Source organism: Polyodon spathula, chromosome 55 (assembly GCF_017654505.1).
Source record: "Polyodon spathula isolate WHYD16114869_AA chromosome 55, ASM1765450v1, whole genome shotgun sequence".
In the NCBI taxonomy this organism is placed as follows: Eukaryota; Metazoa; Chordata; class Actinopteri; order Acipenseriformes; family Polyodontidae; genus Polyodon; species Polyodon spathula.
The window spans coordinates 1,705,602-1,726,269 of NC_054588.1; the positions used below are offsets into that span (position 1 = coordinate 1,705,602).

Sequence of the window (20,668 nt, forward strand, 5' to 3'; positions counted from 1 at the left end):
TTAACTGCTTTATGTTTTGAATTACATTCTTATAGATATTTTCTTTTTTTTCAACAATTTTCTTTACATTTAGGGGGAAAGATGCCTTTTTTTTCAAAGCTTGTGTTTTAGTAATAACTTTGTTTCCCCTGTGAAGGAGGTAGGAATGTCTGGTTTAAATGAGTATGTGCTTAAGCTTAATTCACAACAACCAAAGTTAAGCCATATTAAACATATAACTAAACACAAAACATCTCAAAACCCAAAGCTGGATTTATGTTTTGTCTTTCTGCCCCCTAGAACTGCTTTGCTGCCCGTGGATCTTCACGCCCAGTGAAGGCAACACTGCCTTGCCCTTCATGACCCTAACTTCCTGCCCTGAAGCACTGGCAACACCTTTCTCATGAAGCTCAGTCCTGTACAGGAAGTATAGAAGGTGACACAGAAGTTTTCTTCCATCCCTAATTGTGAGCTGGTTGAAGTAACTACCATAGAAACAATGTGACTTTCTCAAAGGAAACATTTTATTTTATACGAAAACAATATTTTAATCAATTCAATTTGTTTAATAAAAGAAAGCTACACTAAAAGGTCAACAACCTATATGGCACATGTGTACAGTATTTAATTATGTTACCTTAAAATATTTCTATTAATGATTTATTTATTTATTTTTTAACTTCAGCTGGTTGAATAAAGGGTATGAACATGCAGCAATCAGGGTTGCAATAACTTATCAATTTTTCAGAAACATTATGGAAAGTGGTAATGCACTGTTTGTTCATTCTGTCATTTTTTCTCTGCATCACAGAAAATGCCCATGCATGGTTTAACCCAAATCAGACAAGTGCTTCCCCAGGACACTTTTAACCCTCCTATTCTGTTCAGAATTTAGGTGCATCTGTTATGTTTTGGGTCATATTGACTCGATGCAATTTCAAACTAATTTAAACAGCCTTAAATTGATTAAATTATTTGCAAAGGTTTGACTCTTTTCTGCTCTTTTAGTCCAGGAGCTGTAGTAAAACTTCTTTAACTGCCAGCCTGGGAGCTCCTCATTCTGGAGTGTCTTTACCAGTGAGATGCTGTTGCAACACTGACAGAGAAAACGAGGCTCTGCCTTGTAGATAAATATTGTTTGTTTTGTTGTTGATAAATATCTCCAGGCAGCTGCAGCCATTTCCAGAGATAATAATACAAATATCATAATAATAAAATAACAAATTAGAGAAGTTTGTTTTATTCCTGCACACAAATCCACATAGATAAACGCCAGGGGTCACAGTGACCCGAAACATCTTATTTCTACACATGACCCGTTCTAAAAAAAATAAACTTCTCAAAGGTTCTGTTTTCTGTGTGTAAGTTCATGAACCCAACTTAGGAAAAGTCATAAAATATTACACAGAAAATGAAAAGAAAAAAATAGTATTTAAGCTAATTGACCCAACTCCTGTTTCCAAACAGACCCAAAACCTAATACGAGGATTAACGCTAATTAGGTGGCAGGACCAGAGCCTACACTTAGAGAATGTGAAAATATGTTGAATTGTGATTTATTAGCAAACGTCCAGCACAGTCAGATCAAAATCAGATGCATCTTTTAAGCCACTGGAGATGCAGTCGCTTATGTGTCAGTTTCAGTGACAGACAGTGACGCTCTAAATGCTGTCACAGAATACCTTACAAGCCTGCATGCTCTACCCATGCTGCAAACAGCTATGTTTCCTCATTTGGGAATGGAAAGTAAAACTCTTTCCACATGCGGTGCAGTGATACGGTTTCTCTCCTGTGTGAATTCGCTGGTGCACCGTCAGTGTTCCTGAGCGGGTGAAACTCTTCCCACAGTAATCACAGCTATACGGCTTCTCCCCGGTGTGAATCCGCTGGTGTCTTTTAAGGTCCTTTGACGTAATGAAAGTCTTTCCACAGTCAGTACAACGGTAAGGTTTTTCTCCGGTGTGAATTCGCTGGTGGGCTTTAAGGAGTGGTAACTTTTTGAAACTCTTCTCACACTCAGTGCAGTGGTACAGATTTGGTCCCATGTGATTTCGCTGGTGTAATGTCAATGTCTCCGATTCACTAAAACACTTCCCACACACACTGCAGCAATACGGCTTCTGCCTGGTGTGGATTTCCTGGTGTGTTTTAAGATGCTGCAGCTGTTTGAAACTCTTCTCACACTGAGTGCAGGAATACGGCTTCTCGCCTGTGTGAATGCGACGGTGTCTTTTCAGATCTGCAGAGGTTTTGAAACTCTTTTCACAATCAGTGCAGCTGTACGGTCTTTCCCCTGTGTGAATGCGACGGTGTCTTTTCAGATCTGTTGATGTACTGAATTTTTTTCCACACTCTGCACAGCAATGCAGTTTTTGTCCTGTGTGAATCTGCTGCTGTCTTTCAAAGTGGTCTGAACCCCCCTCTTCAATGGGGTCAGATTCAAGTTCAGGAACCTCCTCTTTAATGATGACCGGTTCAATTCCAGGGATCTCTTCATTAATGTGCTCAGGATCTAGTGCAGGTTCCTCCTCCTCCTTCCCTTCAATAGATGTCAGCTCTGTACCCTGCTTTGGACTCCTGCACCATTCCTGGGCAAAGAGCTCCTCTTGAATGGGAGCTGATTCTGCCTTCGTCCCTTCCTGAGCACGAGGGAGAGCATTTCTCTGTGCAGGACCTGTGTCAAAGAAGAGAGAACAAAACTGTAAACTCTTTAGAACATTAGGTAACCTGACATTACAATTTTAGGAGTTCTAAATTGGGCCTCAATAGCGATGTCCCAAAGAAAATGATAGACCTGGAATTATATTATTTATTTAAACAACTACTGCATTGGTTGAAAAGTATTAAATAATGAATAATCTAATATTAGAACAATACCATTATTTTATGCAATAATGTCCGAAACACAGTATCAGCTTTAATTTCAGTAAATAGTCATGAGGAAATCAAGGTTGCCTGCTTCAATCAGTCCTGTGCACACAGCTGGGAACTAAGGATGCTATCCATCTGCATTGAACTATGGATGCTATCCATCTGCATTGAACTATGGATGCTATCCAACTGCACTGAACTATGGATGTTATCCAATTGCATTGAACTATGGATGCTATCCAACTGCACTGAACTATGGATGCTATCCAACTGCACTGAACTATGGATGCTATCCAACTGCATTGAACTATGGATGCTATCCAACTGCATTGAACTATGGATGCTATCCAACTGCACTGAACTATGGATGCTATCCAATTGCATTGAACTATGGATGCTATCCAACTGCACTGAACTATGGATGCTATCCAACTGCATTGAACTATGGATGCTATCCAACTGCATTGAACTATGGATGCTATCCAACTGCATTGAACTATGGATGCTATCCAATTGAACTATGGATGCTATCCAACTGCACTGAACTATGGATGTTATCCAACTGCATTGAACTATGGATGCTATCCAACTGCATTGAATTTCTATGCTCTCATCCACTACAATGGACTACATTGTAACTATTTCTGCATTGGCATGCTGGGACCAAGCAGGCTGCAAACCAGTGCTTTTCAATTACATGATAACACATTTCTTAGACCAATATTTACTGATGTATTTACTAAAAACACACATTCATCATTTTTTTTAATTTTATATTTCATTTAAAACAATTACCTTCAACTTAAACCACGTTTGTTTTTTTTTGTTTTTTTTATTAATAACGTTCCCTGAAACCATGTTATGACTTCTGCTAAAACCACGACATCATTCAACCTCAAATCTACCTTCCACTGCTCTTCTCCACCCCGCTGTGCTTGTGTGGCCCATCTGTTCATCGCCTCGCATCAGCAGGTCCTGCTCGGAATAGCTTCCATCCTCCTGGATTAAAACCCGGGAGTTTTTCAGTGCGGTGTGGACTGCATGCTCCGGCTCCCGGACTGGCTGAGCTGGTAGAGTGGAGTAATCGCGTGTAGTGGCTGGCAGCCCGTGAGCAACAATACTGTCGCTGAATTCGTGACTTACAGCTTCATCCTCCCTGAAAAATGAGAGGCGTTTCACACGGTGCCCTTCCTTCTGGCTTCTCGGTTGATGGATGATATCGATGTGCTGTTCACTGGTGTTCGTGACAGACTGTGCAGCGTTCTCGCCAGTGTTCGGGTATTTTCGTTCGCTTACGGCTTTCAACTCGCTCTCCGCTATTTCCAGTCGCAATCTCACGCTTTCAAATTCGTGGTCTCTCTCGTCCAGTCTGAGGTGGAAAACTGCACATTTACTGTCCACGAACTTTGCTAATGCAGACATGACGCTCAGCACAGCCGCTTTCACTGCAGGCTCGATAGCAGAGGCGAGTTCTTCTTCCAGGAGAGACGCGGAGGATGCGCGCATATCCATCTCTTCTTTCACTTCAGAGACGGGTTTCAGTGGGCCCCGTTCTGTTGCAAACACGGCGCATAAACTCGCAGTTGCTTGTAGTCTTTTCTTCTACAGATCAACAAAAACACAGCGTGTGGACGAGCTCAACTCTGAATCTCCACTCGCGACGTTTCTCCTCTCATTCACCGAGAATCTGCTCCCAAGCACGATCGTCACTTCCGCTTGTTCTCTCCATTAAAGAGAGGATTGCGTCATCTACCCAAAGTGGGCACAGATACAAAGTAATTGAGTAGCACAATGGGTCCTGGTTTGTTATGTAATTAACACATTTTTATTACTGTAGCAGAATCATAGAAATAACATTATTAAAACGTATTTTTGTTTTTCTTACTTGGAGGTATCGGTAGATGGCGTCAGCTCTTTAGAAAAGGGCAGCCCCTTTGCTCCATTCTGTTTGAAAAAAAGGATTAACACGGAAGTGATTGTGGGGCGAGTGAGTATTGTGTGAGAGGAGACGCAGCGCAAGCGCACTTTCAGAGCTGAATTCGTTCACATGCTCCACTTAGTTTAATCAACAGCTATTCGTGTGCAAGACGATTGCTGATAGTTGTGTAAAGAGAGTAGCACACTACGAGTTTTCCAATATAGATAGTTGTCTCCAGAGCAGAAGAAAAGCCGCTGTGTTTGCATTAATGGAAGAGGCGAGAGTGAGGCCCGTCTCTGAAATGAAAGAAGAGATGGATATGCGCGCATCCTCCGCGTCTCTCCTGGAAGAAGAACTCGCCTCTGCTATCGAGCCTGCAGTGAAAGCGGCTGTGCTGAGCGTCATGTCTGCATTAGCAAAGTTCGTGGACAGTAAATGTGCAGTTTTCCACCTCAGACTGGACGAGAGAGACCACGAATTCGAAAGCGTGAGATTGCGACTGGAAATAGCGGAGAGCGAGTTGAAAGCCGTAAGCGAACGAAAATACCCGAACACTGGCGAGAACGCTGCACAGTCTGTCACGAACACCAGTGAACAGCACATCGATATCATCCATCAACCGAGAAGGCAGAAGGAAGGGCACCGTGTGAAACGCCTCTCATTTTTCAGGGAGGATGAAGCTGTAAGTCACGAATTCAGCGACAGTATTGTTGCTCATGGGCTGCCAGCCACTACACGCGATTACTCCACTCTACCAGCTCAGCCAGTCCGGGAGCCGGAGCCTGCAGTCCACACCGCACTGAAAAACTCCCGGGTTTTAATCCAGGAGGATGGAAGCTATTCCGAGCAGGACCTGCTGATGCGAGGTGATGAACAGATGGGCCACACAAGCACAGCGGGGTGGAGAAGAGCAGTGGAAGGTAGATTTGAGGTTGAATTATATAATTGCCTTTTTTATATATAATAATAATAATAATACAGTGTACAGAGTTGCACGCTAAAATTGCGCCTTTAATGTAAATGATCAGAGTGTCCTAGATTAAAATGATTTAAAATGTCCAAGTAAAAAAAAAATTCAGTTAAAACTGCTGCAGTTCACTGCACTCCTGTATGTTGAGTTGGGTCTGTTAATAAAGTACAATTTTATAGGGTTTATAAACATGCAGTTGCATGGGACTGTTGCATCACTGCTGGGGCTAAATGCAATCATCCTCACATTGCACAATAATTACCCTGACATTACAATCTGGAGTGATTTATAGATTTACCAGTGTTTCTCTCTTCTCTTTGACACAGGTCCTGCACAGAGAAATGCTCTCCCTCATACTGAGGAAGGGACGAAGGCAGAATCGGCTCCCATTCAAGAGGAGCTCTTTGACCAGGAATGGTGCAGGAGTCCAAAGCAGGCTACAGAGCTGACATCTATTGAAGGTGTGGAACTGAACTCTGGATTTCAATTTGTACACATCAAAGAGGAGGTTCTTGAACTGGAATGTGACCCGGTTGAAGAGGGGGCTTCTGACCACTTTAAAAGATGCCAAAGAATTCCACTTGGACAAAATGTGTACCCCTGCACTCAATGTGGGAAGAATTTCATACGGTCAGCTGAGCTGAAAAGACATGAGCGCATTCACACAGGAGAGAAACCTTATCACTGTATTGAATGTGGGAAAAGTTTCACTCATTCAGGAACACTGACCTTACACCAGAGAATTCACACAGGCGAGAAACCTTACAGCTGCACTGAGTGTGGGAAGAGTTTCAAACACACACACCACCTCACAACACACCAGCGCATTCACACAGGAGAGAAACCCTTTCACTGCACTGAGTGTGAGAAGAGTTTCATTGCAAAGGAAGAGCTGAAGAGACATCTGCGCACTCACACAGGAGAGAAACCGTACCGCTGTGCTGAGTGTGGAAAGAGATTCACCCAGTCAGGAACGCTGACAATACACCAGCGCATTCACACAGGAGAGAGGCCCTATCAGTGCCTTGAATGTGGGATGACTTTCCTTTGGTCAACAGACTTTAAAAGACACAAGCGAATTCACCCTGAAAAGAACCAGCATCCACTGTCTGCTGAGGAAACACACAGAGCTTAGCCACATTATTAGGTCCAGTTTGTTTGTGTAGCCCATTAGTAATGAAGCTCATTCCAGTCATTCCTTAAGTCAGTCTTGTGTCATGTATGTGAGGATAGGATAGAAGAGCCTGAGCAGTAATCCTGGCAGTTTGTAGTTTACTAGGCTGAGATATAATAAAGCAGGAAGTGTATGTAAGGGAACGAGGCTCGCCTGCCACGGGTCAGTGTGTCTGAGAGGTGCAGGGCTGTCCTGTTTCGAAGGCTGTATATCGTGAGCCATTTCTTTCATCCAACTGTGCTTAGATGTTTGGATTAAGTAGTGGTAGTCCAGTGCACTTGTGTGTGAACCTGCTTGATGAGATTCTGGGATTAATAAACTACTAACAACCAAACAAGCAGTTTGAAAAGTTTCTTATGTATGTGTTCTTGTCTCATAGTTATGCTCACTTGATTTATTCAAATACCTGTATGATATACACATGTATGTAACCTCTAAGTAACCATTTGTTTGTTATTAGAAAAAATAAATCTGTATTCTAAAGTGAAGAATCTGAAAATACATTGTGAGGCTCCTTACTGGCTCTGGCTGCTTTCTCCTTTACACAAGCTTGCTTCAGTGTTCTGCCTTTCTGACTGATCTGACTTTCTCCTTCGCATTGTCTGTGGTACACACGTCAATATATGAAACTGAAAAAACTAATCTAAATCATATTTTTTTTCTGTAATGAATTTTAATTTGGGGAACATGAATCTGGCCACAGGCAATACACAAAAAACTCCCAAATAAATGTCTATTTTAAAACAGTCTGGATTCAGAATAGCTACATACTGCAAACCTATAAGTGTGAAAAGCCTTTTATTATGCAATTTTCATGACAAAGAAAAAACAATCAACATTGTTGGTGCTAATATTATCACACCATGTTCAGTAACTGTGAGTGTAATTCATGGAGAACACCACGCTCGCCGTTCACTTCTTCAGCTATAATGTCTTTGTTTGATGTAAGTTACTCACAGTCCTGCAGTTTATAACATAAACCAGTTTATTAGACAAACGCGCAGGAAAAAAGAGCACGCGTTTCATTTTACTTTCACACAGAGTGACTGTAGATTCTTGATTGCACAGGTACAAGCGCGGCGCATTGGTGAAAAACTTTTAACCCTTTACTAAATATCTCAGTATCCCAATGTATTCATTTGACTGCATCAAAAAACTCTGTAATGGGATTTCTGAGTTTACTGAATGTTATGTTTATATCAATTCTATTGATAGTATGTGTGTTTGCTTAACCACAATTATTTTATATTATCTGTTAAGGTACCCTCTAAGAAACGTATGTTAGTGAATAGTACAAAAATAATTTATGAACTAGTTATTTCACATTTATCACACAATCGGTATTTTCACAATTTTGTAAGTATATATTTTATGTTGTTTTTAACAATAGTGAAATACAATAGTTTCAGCTCTCCAGGGCACAATTTAATTTATTTAAAAACGTATTTACATTGGTAGTTGAGTGCTGTAAACAAATAGTTTAAAACAATTACAAAAATGAATCCTCGTCCTCATTTCATTTTACCTTCTTTAAAACAACACCTAAATAAGCTGTTTTAGAGGCTGGATACATCTCTTTTTAATCTGATGACCTGTTGTTTTTCTGTATTTAGAGGTATATTCTATCCTACAAAGTGTAAGATAATAGAGACAGTGGAGAACTCATATTGAAGGTGAATGCTGTCTGTTGCATACGAGTGATAGCTATATAAGGTATCAGATTAATAGAAGAAAAACAACACGTGTTTTTCAAAAAGAGGCAAATGTGGGGGGCCGGGGGTGGGGTCTATCCCTTTAAGTTTCTCCAGATAGGGTTATTGACAGGTGTCACAGGTAAAACAGAAAGACTTAAAACGTATTAATTGTATGATGATATTTCCTGCCTTGTCTGTGCAGTTTTTCAGTATCAATCAATGATAATGACAAAATGTCTCCAGACAATCTGGAAACTTCTCAGTGCGTTTTAGATAAGCTAATGTTTATATTAAGGAAGATTAAGTAGTATTCCTTTTGTAAGTAAAGAAGTGACAACAATATATTTGATCAGAAGAGGAATATGATTTAATCTTATGACAGTTTGATCCATGTCTCAGCGTATACTGCTTTCATGATCATTGATTGCTCTTGAAAATGGACCTCACGACCTTTTGTAAGACCCATTGCCGCAAGAACATGTTTTGATCCCACGTGGATGTACTCGGTTAATGGCGCATGCCCAGCAATAGAGACAGGCCGCTCCAAAATGATGAAAACAAGTAACAACACGGAACTGACGCTGGTGCTGGGGAGGAAATTAGTTGTGTCTGTTGCTCAGAGGTGAAACAACAACACAGCTGTAGATTTCGAGCTGTGACTGCAGATTCTGCGTCGTTGCTACAAAGCGGTCCTTGTTTACAATCAATATTGTACATGTAGTTTTACAGGTAGCTTCCCTGTTAAACGACACTAAATAAAGTGGTGCTTTTGATTAAGAGCCAACATTGCAACCCGTCTCTGAAATGAAAGAAGAGATGGATATGCGCGCATCCTCCGCGTCTCTCCTGGAAGAAGAACTCGCCTCTGCTATCGAGCCTGCAGTGAAAGCGGCTGTGCTGAGCGTCATGTCTGCATTAGCAAAGTTCGTGGACAGTAAATGTGCAGTTTTCCACCTCAGACTGGACGAGAGAGACCACGAATTTGAAAGCGTGAGATTGCGATTGGAAATAGCGGAGAGCGAGTTGAAAGCGATGCGGGGCGGAGAATACACGAGCACTGGCGAGAACGCTGCACAGTCTCTCACGAACACCAGTGAACAATACTGCGGGGTTGACATTGATTTCTTTCATCTACACGAGAAGGAAATGGTGGGGGGTCCTGCAAATAACAGCCGGGTCAGCGACAGTATTGTTTCTCACGGCCTGCCAGTCACTACACGCGATTACTCCACTCTACCAGCTCAGCCACTAAGGGACCCGGTGCCTGCAGCCCACACCGCAGCGAAAAACTCCCGGGTTTTAATCCGGCGAGATTCAGCCTGTTCAGATCTACTTGTTCAAGGTGATGACTGTGAACAGCTGAGCTACTCGAGCACAGCGCGATGGAGAACAGAGGCAGGCAAGTTCACGTCAGTTTCAGTAGAAACAAAATAACATTCTATTTACCGGTGTTAAGATGAATCCGGTACCCCTTGATATAGTGTATCCCCTGGAAATCATCTTGAGATTGAGATGGAGCAGGCGCGTATTTATTTAATAGAAGTCTGCTCCTGTGTGTGCGTTTTCTCCGCTGCAGCTGTGATTACGACGACGGTACTTCGAGTCTTATTTACGATGTATTGATTTTACTGCGGTTTGTTTTATTAGTGAAAACGTACAATTCAAAACACATACAGTATCGTATAATCAAATTTTAAAACCAAGTTATTAAAAAATAAATCGACCATACAAATTAAAAGGGAATCCCTTTTAAAAAAAAAAAAAAAAGCTACAATACTTTAAATGTTAAGAAATTTGAATTTGGGAAAAATACTAATCGGAAAGGAGTAAAAAATAAAGAAATACTGAGAGATTAAATCAAGTTTTGTTTATCACAGCACCGCGGAAGCTGAAATATTTCATATCCTCTGCCTTAAAGATTTTCTGACCGCAGTAGGATTCCAGTACTATACCAGATGTGTTCAGGGGGTCAAGGTGTGCTCATACAGGTCGTTTTATTACAGGGAGGGATACTACATTTTTTCAGCAGAAATAGTTTGTATACCTTTTAAAAGCAATAGGACTCCAGTATTCGATTACATAGGGTTAGAGGATATTGTTAGAGGTTGCAGTGGTAGAATGACTGGAAAACGATGTAGTACAGGGATTACAAAACAGATTATCATAAAAATGTGTTTTAGAAGATCAATCTATAAAAAATGTGCCAACACTACCTCAACATCAACCATGCACCTAACCCTAACCTCAGCCAGACACCTAACGCTAACGTTAACCCTAACCTCAGCCAGACATCTAACCCTAACCTCAGCCAGACACCTAACCCTAACCCTAACCTCAGCCAGACACCTAACCCTAACCTCAGCCAGACACCTAACCCTAACCCTAACCCTAACCCTAACCCTAACCTCAGCCAGACACCTAACCCTAACCTCAGCCAGACACCTAACCCTAACCTCAGCCAGACACCTAACCCTAACCTCAGCCAGACACCTAACCCTAACCCTAACCTCAGCCAGACACCTAACCCTAACCCTAACCTCAGCCAGACACCTAACCCTAACCCTAACCCTAACCCTAACCTCAGCCAGACACCTAACCCTAACCCTCAGCCAGACACCTAACCCTAACCCTAGCCAGAACCCTAACCCTAACCTAACCCTAACCCTAACCCTAACCTCAGCCAGACACCTAACCCTAACCCTAACCTCAGCCAGACACCTAACCCTAACCTCAGCCAGACACCTAACCCTAACCCTAACCTCAGCCAGACACCTAACCCTAACCTCAGCCAGACACCTAACCCTAACCTCAGCCAGACACCTAACCCTAACCCTAGCCAGACACACCTAACCCTAACCCTAACTTCAGCCAGACACCTAACCCTAACCCTAACCTCAGCCAGTCACCTAACCCTAACCTCAGCCAGACACCTAACCCTAACCCTAACCCTAACCTCAGCCAGACACCTAACCCTAACCTCAGCCAGACACCTAACCCTAACCTCAGCCAGTCACCTAACCCTAACACTAATAGGAATTAAGGGGCTGGAATCAAGCTTTGCGTGAGGCAGCCATTGGACGAACGCCTTCACTGATCACAGCAGTAGCCAGCGCCAGCATTCAAGCAGGCTCTAAATTAGGGTTATTGTGCAGTCTAGCCATATGGATCAACTTTCAGAAAAATCTGAAGTAGTTTAGTTTAGAGTTTTTAATGTACCAAGAAATGTGTCCCACCCATAATGTAAAAATGAGTTTTTCACATTTAAACACTACTTTAGAGTAATAGTGCAGTCATGAAAAATGTAGGATTACACGTCCCCATGTGATGTTACAACTCTTTAAATAACAGACCTGATCTGTCCTCTAAATCACTGCAGGAAGAGCGATAAAAAGAATCAAGTGTTCTGGCTTTTCTGTCCCATACCACATCATGGATCGTTAATGCTGTGTTACCTGTTTGACAATGTGGGCAATAATCCTGACACTATTACTGAAAAGAAAAATTACAGGTGCATTGTTTAAACAATTGTAGCAACACATGGGGACGTGTAACGCTGTACTTTTTGGGACGCTGGTATTTACTCTTTCAATACTGGTTATGATTGATTTGCATGTGTTTTATGTGCATATTTGAACATTTAAGCAAATTACAAAATGCTTTCCTCAGCATTTGAATGAATTACAGTGCTATAGGTGGGACACATTACCTTGATGCATAATTTTCAAAACAATGACAATGAAGAAAACTGCTTGTAGAGAAGAACCTCAGAGTGATGAACCCCTTGGGAATGGAGGTTGTTCGGAAGTATGAAATGTCCCTAACTCTAATTTTTTTTTTTCATTGACACAGATCCTGCAGAGGGAAATGCTCTCCCCCATGCTGAGGAAGGGTCGAAGGCAGAATCAGCTCCCATTCAAGAGGAGCTCTTTGCCCAGGAATGGTGCAGGAGTCCAAAGCAGGCTACAGAGCTGACATCTATTGAAGGGAAGGAGGAGGAGGAACCTGCACTAGATCCTGAGCACATTAATGAAGAGATCCCTGGAATTGAACCGGTCATCATTAAAGAGGAGGTTCCTGAACGTGAATCTGACCCCGTTGAAGAGGGGGGTTCAGACCACTTTGAAAGACGGCAGCAAGTTCAAACTGGACAAAAACAGTATTGCTGCCCTGATTGTGGGAAGCGCTTCAGTACATCAACAGAGCTGAAAAGACACCACCGAATTCACACCGGAGAGAAGCCGTATCATTGTAATGAATGTGGAATGAGTTTCAGTACTTCAGGAGATCTGAAAAGACACCAGCGAATTCACACAGGAGAGAAGCCATATCGTTGCACTGAGTGTGGGAAGAGTTTCACTCAGCTTGGAACGCTGACATTACACCTGCGAATTCACACTGGAGAGAAACCATACGGCTGCACTGCATGTGGAAAGAGTTTCAAACAGTTACAGCACCTTAAAAAACACCTGCAAATTCACAAGAGAGAGAGACTCGGACCTGTTTTCAGAAACATCGCTGAATGAATGTGAGCCGTCCTCAACTTCAGCCGTGATCACTTTAAACAGACCCCAGGTGCTGGACAGCTTAGACATGCTGGATGACTACATTACATTACTAGATACTTCTTATTATAATGAATAATATATTAGATATATATATTATATATATATATATTATATAATATATATAACTATATATATATATATATATATATAATCTTAAAATCAGCTCTTCACACATAGCATAACGATTTAAATAAAAAAGTATCCATTTACTACTAGTGCAGAGAGTTTGATAACATATTTGTTCTTCAATTTACCCTAAAATTAAATGGATTTCAGCAATGATAACTGCCAAGACTGCCTCTTCACCCTGCCTAATTGAGTGGAGTGTGTTCCTCTACCTGCAATCATGTTGGTGTGGATGCCTCTCTCACTACAGGCCTGTATCTTTGGACTGAATCCAAGAAGAATTTTCTTTTGGTCAACAGACCTGTAAAGACACCAGCGGATTTGCACAAGGGGGAAATTGTATTGCTAAAATGAACGCGGAAGAGTTTCATTCAGTCAGAAACACTGATAATCCACCAGCATATTCACACAGGAGAGAGACGGTATCCTTGCACTGCATGTAGGAAGGGTTTCTTGTGGTCTGGAGGGCTGAAATAGAGTGGAGTCTCACAATAGAGAAGCTGTGGAGCTGCACTGAATACAGTGAAAGCACACGGTCCAAGCACAAACCTGCTGGTGCAGTCTAATGTAGAGAGATTGAAACCAGCTTCTTCCTATGATGAGCAGTAATCTACTTCCAACAAGGCTGACCTCATGTGAAGACTGGAGTGGCTTTGTTGGGTGCATGATAGCTTGTGCCAGACGGCTTGGTACATTAGTGTCTGAAACAACACTTCTGCAGTGATTATCTGCATGTATTACAGTTAGTCTGTAGCAATTTGCACACTCCTAGCCCATTCACACACACACACACACACACAGTTGCACTTGCTTGTATTGGTATACCGCAATACTGCATTTCAATGTGTCTATGAGATGTTACTGCATGGGACAAAAAAGAGCTAGACCCTTGTGCTTGTACGTTAATTATCTGTGTGTCCTACCACTACTGTCTTCCAATTTTCAAGTTGCTAAGTGGTTGCTTTTCTCAAATTTGCACTACAAAGTGATATTTTAAGGAACAGGGTATAGAGTGGTTTTTGTCGCCTTCACTTGCGCACTCAAAACTTTCTAAGCAAAGCTTTGCTCTGATACACCCAGGCTGATACTGTGATCACAAAACACTTAATCAGAGCTTCTGTTGCACAGTGCCAATGACAAATTATAGCAAAAGCATTGAAACAAATTGATCTCAATAATAAAATGACATACATTGAGCATCAGCATAATGAAACAAAATTAATCAACAAATTGGAGTGCTATCTGGCCCTGAACAGGGGCTTTACCCTGGCACAGTATCTCAGGATAAAAGATCCCAAACAAAGACAAACCCTACCGAAGTACAGACTCAGTGACCACAGCCTGGCCATCGAAACAGGCCGCCATAAAAAGAGCTTAGACCCGGGGGAGCCCCATGCAATTGCATTGGCTGCATGTAACTAAAACCACTGCTGTGTTCAAGTACCTTTGAAATGAATGAAAGCTCAGAGATCACAGATGAAGTTGCTGCTCTTGTGAGCAGGATTATCTATACACAGGATAATAACTGTGTATGCAAATAATTTAACAACAGCGCTGCAGTGTGGAAAAGACAATATCAAACACAGTTCGTTGCTAAAAACTATGCATACATACACATATGCAGAGGGCGCTGTTTGTCCATGGTCTGCTTACCAACTATGGTAAACAGAACCACGGGAATACCAAGCAAATGGTAAACAGTTCAGGGTGCAGGTGCACTCGCAGGTGCTCCAAACAGTGATTCAAAAATAGAAAGCAAAAGGAAAAGTGGAATAAATCACGCGCTCCCCTGATTGTGTGAGTCCCACCCCTCACACCAACTGACCGTGCTTTTACCAGGGGAGACCCTCAGGGACCCCTGCAGCTCTCCAGGAGCAGAGTTGGCCGCTATACCTGCACTCAGACATTATCTCAGCATAGCTCGCTATTGACATGTTGATTCACGAATTGACGCCATTGACGCTTAAGCCCAATGTCTTCACCACTCGGCCATCCTGGTTCTGTTCGCTAGGGTTCAAACGACTGCTGCTGATCCATGAGCTACAGAAAGCAGAGCTTAGCGCGCAATAAAAACAACACGTTTCAGCGGACCTGTTTTCAATGAAGGTGTTTCCATGCGTGTTCGTTCTTTTTTTATTCATGTATTTCTTTCTTTCATCTTAGTAAAGCTTTAGGGCAGTATATACACATACACGCTTTTCCTAGAAAACTAAATTCTACATACTGAAATGTATTATTTTTCTCAATAACAGTTGGCAAAATTCAGTGCTTACCTGGCTGTGGAAGGGTGGTGGGTAATTCACTGACACAGGAGACAGACAGGTGTACTCGAAAACACCACAGAGGTGCGCAGTTTTATTTTCAAGTGTGTTTTGTTTCTTTAGACCACAGAGTGCGCTGTTTGTCCGCGCTTTTGCAGTCTACTTCAAAGCATGACTAAATATGGACATTTCCGGTCCACCTTAGACCCCCTTAAGAATATGTGTGATGAAGACTGAAAGAGGAAGAGAAGTGTCCAGACTACAAAAGTGTATTTCTTGATTTTAAACATTAAATAGAAAATAAACTTCAAACTGCTTATTACATTGCTGTGATCCCCTTTTAAGTCACACAGGCTAAGCAAACCCATGTACAGACCGATCAGAGGTTAATATATAAATTGCATAAGATATAATTTTCCCACCACAGAGTCAGTTTCCTAAGTGTGACTCAGCTCAATTAAATTCTGACCTTGACTTTACACATAGGAAACTGGACTCCATGTCCGCCATCTTGGCTCAAACCCCTCCATAGATTAATATAGGTAGCCGAGTCCCCGTCACAGCCGCAATGGAGTCAGTTTCCTAAGTGTGACTCGGAACAATTAATTACTGGCACTGACTTCATACATAGGAAACTGGACTCTGTAGTGGACATCTTGGCACCAATTCCTCTATAGACTACAATGGGGAGCCGAGTCCTTGTCAGAGCCGAAATGGAGTCAGTTTCCTCAGTGTGACTCAGATCAATTTATTTAAGGCACTGACTTTATACATAGGAAAGTGGTCTCTGTAGCGACCATCTTGGCTCCAATTCCACCATAGATTACCATGGGAACCGAGGCCCTGTCAGAACCGCAATAGAGTCAGTTTCGTAAGTGAGACTCGGATCAATTAAATTCTGACCTTGATTTCATACATAGGAAACTGGACACTGTGTCAGCAATCTTGGCTCCCATTCCTCCTTAGATTACCATGGGGACCCGAGTCCCTATCAGAGCCGAAATGACGTCAGTTTCCTAAGTGTGACACGGATCAATTAATTTCTGCCCTTAAATTCATATATAAGAAACTGGACCCCATGTCCGCCATCTTGGCTCAAAACCCTCCTTAGATTACAATGGGGAGCTGGGTCTATGTCAGAGCCACAATGGAGCCAGTTTCCCAACTGTCACTGGGAACAATTAAATTCTGATATTGACTTCATAAATAGGAAACTGTACCCCATGTCCGCCATATTGGCTCAAAAGCGCCATAGATTACAACGGGGATCTGGGTCCGTTTCAGAGCCACAATGGAGCCAGTTTCCCAACTGTCACTGGGAACAATTAAATTCTGATATTAACTTCATACATAGGAAACTGTACCCCATGTCCGCCATCTTGGCTCATACTCTCCTTAGATTACAATGGGGAGCCTGGTCCGTTTCACAGCCGCAATGGTGCCAGTTTCCCAACTGTGACTGGGAGCAATTAAATGTTGACGTTGACTTCATGCATAGGAAACTATACCCCATGTCTGCCATCTTGGCTCAAACCTTCCTTAGATTACAATGGGGAGCCGGGTCCATTTCAGAGCTGCAATGGAGCCAGTTTCCCAAGTGTGACTGGCATCAATTAAATTGTGATATTGACTTCATACATAGGAAACTGTACCCTATGTCGGCCATCTTAGCTCAAACACTCCTTAGATTACAAAAGGGATCTGGGTCCGTTTCAGAGCCGCAATGGAGCCAGTTTCCCAAGTGTGACTGGGATCAATTAAATTCTGATATTGACTTCATACATAGGAAACCATGTCCCATGTCCGCAATCTTGGCTCAAACCCTCCCTAGATTACAAGGGGGAGCCAGGTCCATTTCAGAGCCGCAGTGGTGCCAGTTTCCCACGTGAGACTGGGATCAATTAAATACTGACCTTGACTTCATAGATAGGAAACTGTACCCCATGTTCACCATATTGGTTATAACCCGCCAAAGATTACAAGAGAGAGACGGATACGGTTCAGAGCTGCAGTGGAGCCAGTTTACCAAGTGTGACTTGGATCAATCAAATGCTGATATTGATTTCATACATAGGAAACTGTACCCCAAGTCCGCCATCTTGGCTCAAACCCTCCCTAGATTACAGTGGTGAGCCTCTTCCATTTCAGAGCCGCAACGGTGCTAGTTTCCCAAGTGTGACTGGGATCAATTAAATTCTGACCTTGACTTCATACGTAGGAAACTGTAACCCATGTCTGCCATCTTGGCTCAAACCCTCCTTAGATTACAAAGGGGAGCCGGGTCCATTTCAGAGCCTCAATGAAGCCAGTTTCCCAAGTGTGACTGGGATTAATTAAATTGTGATATTGAATTCATACATAGGAAACTGTACCCCATGTCCACCATCTTGGCTCAAACCTTCATTAGATTACAATGGGGAGCCGGGTCCGTATAAGAGCTGCAATGGAGCCAGTTTGCCAAGTGTGACTGGGATCAATTAAATTCTGATATTGACTTCATACATAGCAAACTGTACCCCATGTCTGCCATCTTGGCTAAAACACTCCTTAGATTACAAAGGGGAGCCGGGTCCATTTAAGAGCCGCAATGGAGCCAGTTTCCCAAGTGTGACTGGGATCAATTGAAATGTGATATTGACATCATACATAGGAGACTGTACCCCATGTCCGCCATCTTGGCTCAAAACCTCCATAGATTACAATGAGGAGCCGGGTCCGTATAAGAGCTGCAATGGAGCCAGTTTGCCAAGTGTCACTGGGATCAATTGAATTCTGATATTGACTTCATACATAGGAAACTGTACCCCAAGTCTGCCATCTTGGCTCAAACCCAACATAGATTACAATGGGGAGCTACATTTATCAGGACGCCTCACTGCACATGCTCGTCATTTTATAGACTACATTCCGTAGCGTTAAAGACTACATTTATCAGGACGACTCACTGCGCATGCTCGTCATTTTATGAACTACATTCTCTAGCGCTAAAGACTACATTTATCAGGACGACTCACTGCGCATGCTCGTCATTTTATGAACTACATTCTCTAGCGCTAAAAACTACATTTATCAGGACGACTCACTGCGCATGCTCGTCATTTTATGAACTACATTCTCTAGCGCTAAAAACTACATTTATCAGGACGACTCACTGCGCATGCTCGTCATTTTATGAACTACATTCTCTAGCGCTAAAGACTACATTTATCAGGACGACTCACTGCGCATGCTCGTCATTTTATGGACTACATTCCGTAGCGTTAAAGACTACATTTATCAGGACGACTCACTGCGCATGCTCGTCATTTTATGAACTACATTCTCTAGCGCTAAAGACTACATTTATCGGGACGACTCACTGCGCATGCTCGTCATTTTATGAACTACATTCTCTAGCGCTAAAGACTACATTTATCAGGACGCCTCACTGCGCATGCTCGTCATTTTATAAACTACATTCTCTAGCGCTAAAAACTACATTTATCAGGACGACTCACTGCGCATGCTCGTCATTTTATGAACTACATTCTCTAGCGCTAAAAACTACATTTATCAGGACGACTCACTGCGCATGCTCGTCATTTTATGAACTACATTCTCTAGCGCTAAAGACTACATTTATCGGGACGACTCACTGCGCATGCTCGTCATTTTATGAACTACATTCTCTAGCGCTAAAAACTACATTTATCGGGACGACTCACTGCGCATGCTCGTCATTTTATGAACTACATTCTCTAGCGCTAAAAACTACATTTATCAGGACGACTCACTGCGCATGCTCGTCATTTTATAAACTACATTCTCTAGCGCTAAAGCCTACATTTATCAGGACGCCTCACTGCGCATGCTCGTCATTTTATGGACTACACTGGGGAAGCGCAGCGATTAGAACACTGAGCAGAAGATCGGAAGCGATAAGAACGTTGGGTAAGTCACAGAATAAAGCGCGTGTCGGGTGCGGGGTGCTGTTCAAATTCTACGCACTCATCTGAAAAAGCGCATCATGAAATCAATAGCTTGTTAAATAGCAAGGAAACAGCTTTGAGACAGGCAGCATTGTTTGGGGTGCACAGCGAGTCCTGTAAGCACTACAGTAGCGATCTGGAAACAGTAAGCAGTTGTTTCTGCTGTCAGGCAAGCTGATACGTTCAACTGTTGGAGATTCTTAACGAGTCTTCATTGGGAAAAGTCTGCGCAATTAACTTCAGGCGCGCACAGTTTAATCAGGCTGCAGTGACCTGCAGTAATCATGTTCTACTGGAAAACAGCAATTCCTTATTGAATGTTTGCTCCTGTGCATTCTTTGGAATGTGCATTTATCACTGTGTGCATTGCACCAGACAGCAGGCTCTGTCATCTCTCTGCAAATATAGTTTAGGCTAAAAGATACAGTCACCCTCCTTTCAGCGTCACTCTGCAGGACCAGTAGAGAGAGAGAGCAGAGGTAGGAGCTAGACAGCATTTACCATGGAACAGTATGTGAAAACTGAGGAAGCAAAACCTATTTCAAGAAGAGCATTACCAATGTGTGTGTGTGTGTGTATCTATCTATCTATCTATCTATATATATATATATATATATATATATATATATATATATATATATATATATATATATATATATATATATGTAATGTATATGTATGTTGTTGAAAGGTTTGCTGCAGTGTGCAAAGCAGTCCAGTGAACAGTAGAAGCCTGGTAATATAACCTCATGAGGCAGCAGTCCTGGTATTAAACTACAGCCGCTCACAGCGCTTTGTTTGAAAGCCCCACAGTGTTTGTTTCCATGGACACGACTCATCCACAGTGTTCCAGTTAGAAGCCCTTCTCTCTGTTTTCTTCAGATGAGTGAAGATGTCATCTTTGAGAGTCAAGCCAGGGCAGAGGTTGACAATGTTGGACTGGCACACCAACAGCCACCTGATCTCCAGCAACGCAGAGAGGCAGCGCTGGGGCTCACACTGTACCCGCCAGGAGGCACGCGGACTGCGCTATGAGACCAGCAACAAGGTGCAGCTCCGTTATTACCAGCCCTGTGCCTTGTTAATGCCCCCAGACACAGGACTGTCCCATACACTCAGAGCAGTACACTTTATAGAGACAC

At 42.5% G+C, this 20,668-nt stretch overlaps 3 protein-coding genes across 3 annotated transcripts in view; 2 read left to right on the plus strand and 1 right to left on the minus strand.

The window, feature by feature from the left end:
* The window catches only part of LOC121307337 (zinc finger protein 850-like), a 13,298-nt gene extending 8,784 nt beyond the window's left edge, over positions 1-4,514 (minus strand). Inside the window, exons 1-2 of the mRNA XM_041239513.1 lie at positions 3,756-4,514; positions 1,684-2,653 (exon numbers count right to left, since the gene is read on the minus strand). Coding sequence (XP_041095447.1) covers positions 1,684-2,653; positions 3,756-4,362 — 1,577 coding nt within the window. The 5' untranslated portion in view covers positions 4,363-4,514. The remainder of the gene's footprint in view (positions 1-1,683; positions 2,654-3,755) is intronic.
* A 321-nt stretch (positions 4,515-4,835) lies between these two features.
* LOC121307378 (zinc finger protein 436-like) lies at positions 4,836-7,377 on the plus strand. Its single transcript, XM_041239584.1, has 2 exons — positions 4,836-5,688; positions 6,065-7,377. The coding sequence occupies exons 1-2, from the start codon at positions 5,037-5,039 to the stop codon at positions 6,871-6,873; spliced, it is 1,461 nt and encodes a 486-aa protein (XP_041095518.1). The 5' UTR covers positions 4,836-5,036; the 3' UTR covers positions 6,874-7,377.
* Positions 7,378-9,199: 1,822 nt separating this feature from the next.
* Positions 9,200-13,235, plus strand: LOC121307380 (zinc finger protein with KRAB and SCAN domains 1-like). The gene is made up of 2 exons (XM_041239585.1): positions 9,200-10,005; positions 12,456-13,235. Exons 1-2 carry the CDS (start codon positions 9,411-9,413, stop codon positions 13,127-13,129), a joined length of 1,269 nt encoding a protein of 422 aa, XP_041095519.1. The 5' UTR covers positions 9,200-9,410; the 3' UTR covers positions 13,130-13,235.
* The last annotated feature ends 7,433 nt before the right edge of the window (positions 13,236-20,668 follow it).

Bases quoted from the DNA above. Each gene is read 5' to 3' on its own strand.
- LOC121307378 (XM_041239584.1), top strand. From the start codon at position 5,037: ATGGAAGAGGCGAGAGTGAGGCCCGTCTCTGAAATGAAAGAAGAGATG. The intron at 5,689-6,064 runs GTAGATTTGAGG...TCTTTGACACAG, and splicing joins GTGGAGAAGAGCAGTGGAAG to GTCCTGCACAGAGAAATGCT.
- LOC121307380 (XM_041239585.1), top strand. From the start codon at position 9,411: ATGAAAGAAGAGATGGATATGCGCGCATCCTCCGCGTCTCTCCTGGAA. The intron at 10,006-12,455 runs GCAAGTTCACGT...TCATTGACACAG, and splicing joins GCGATGGAGAACAGAGGCAG to ATCCTGCAGAGGGAAATGCT.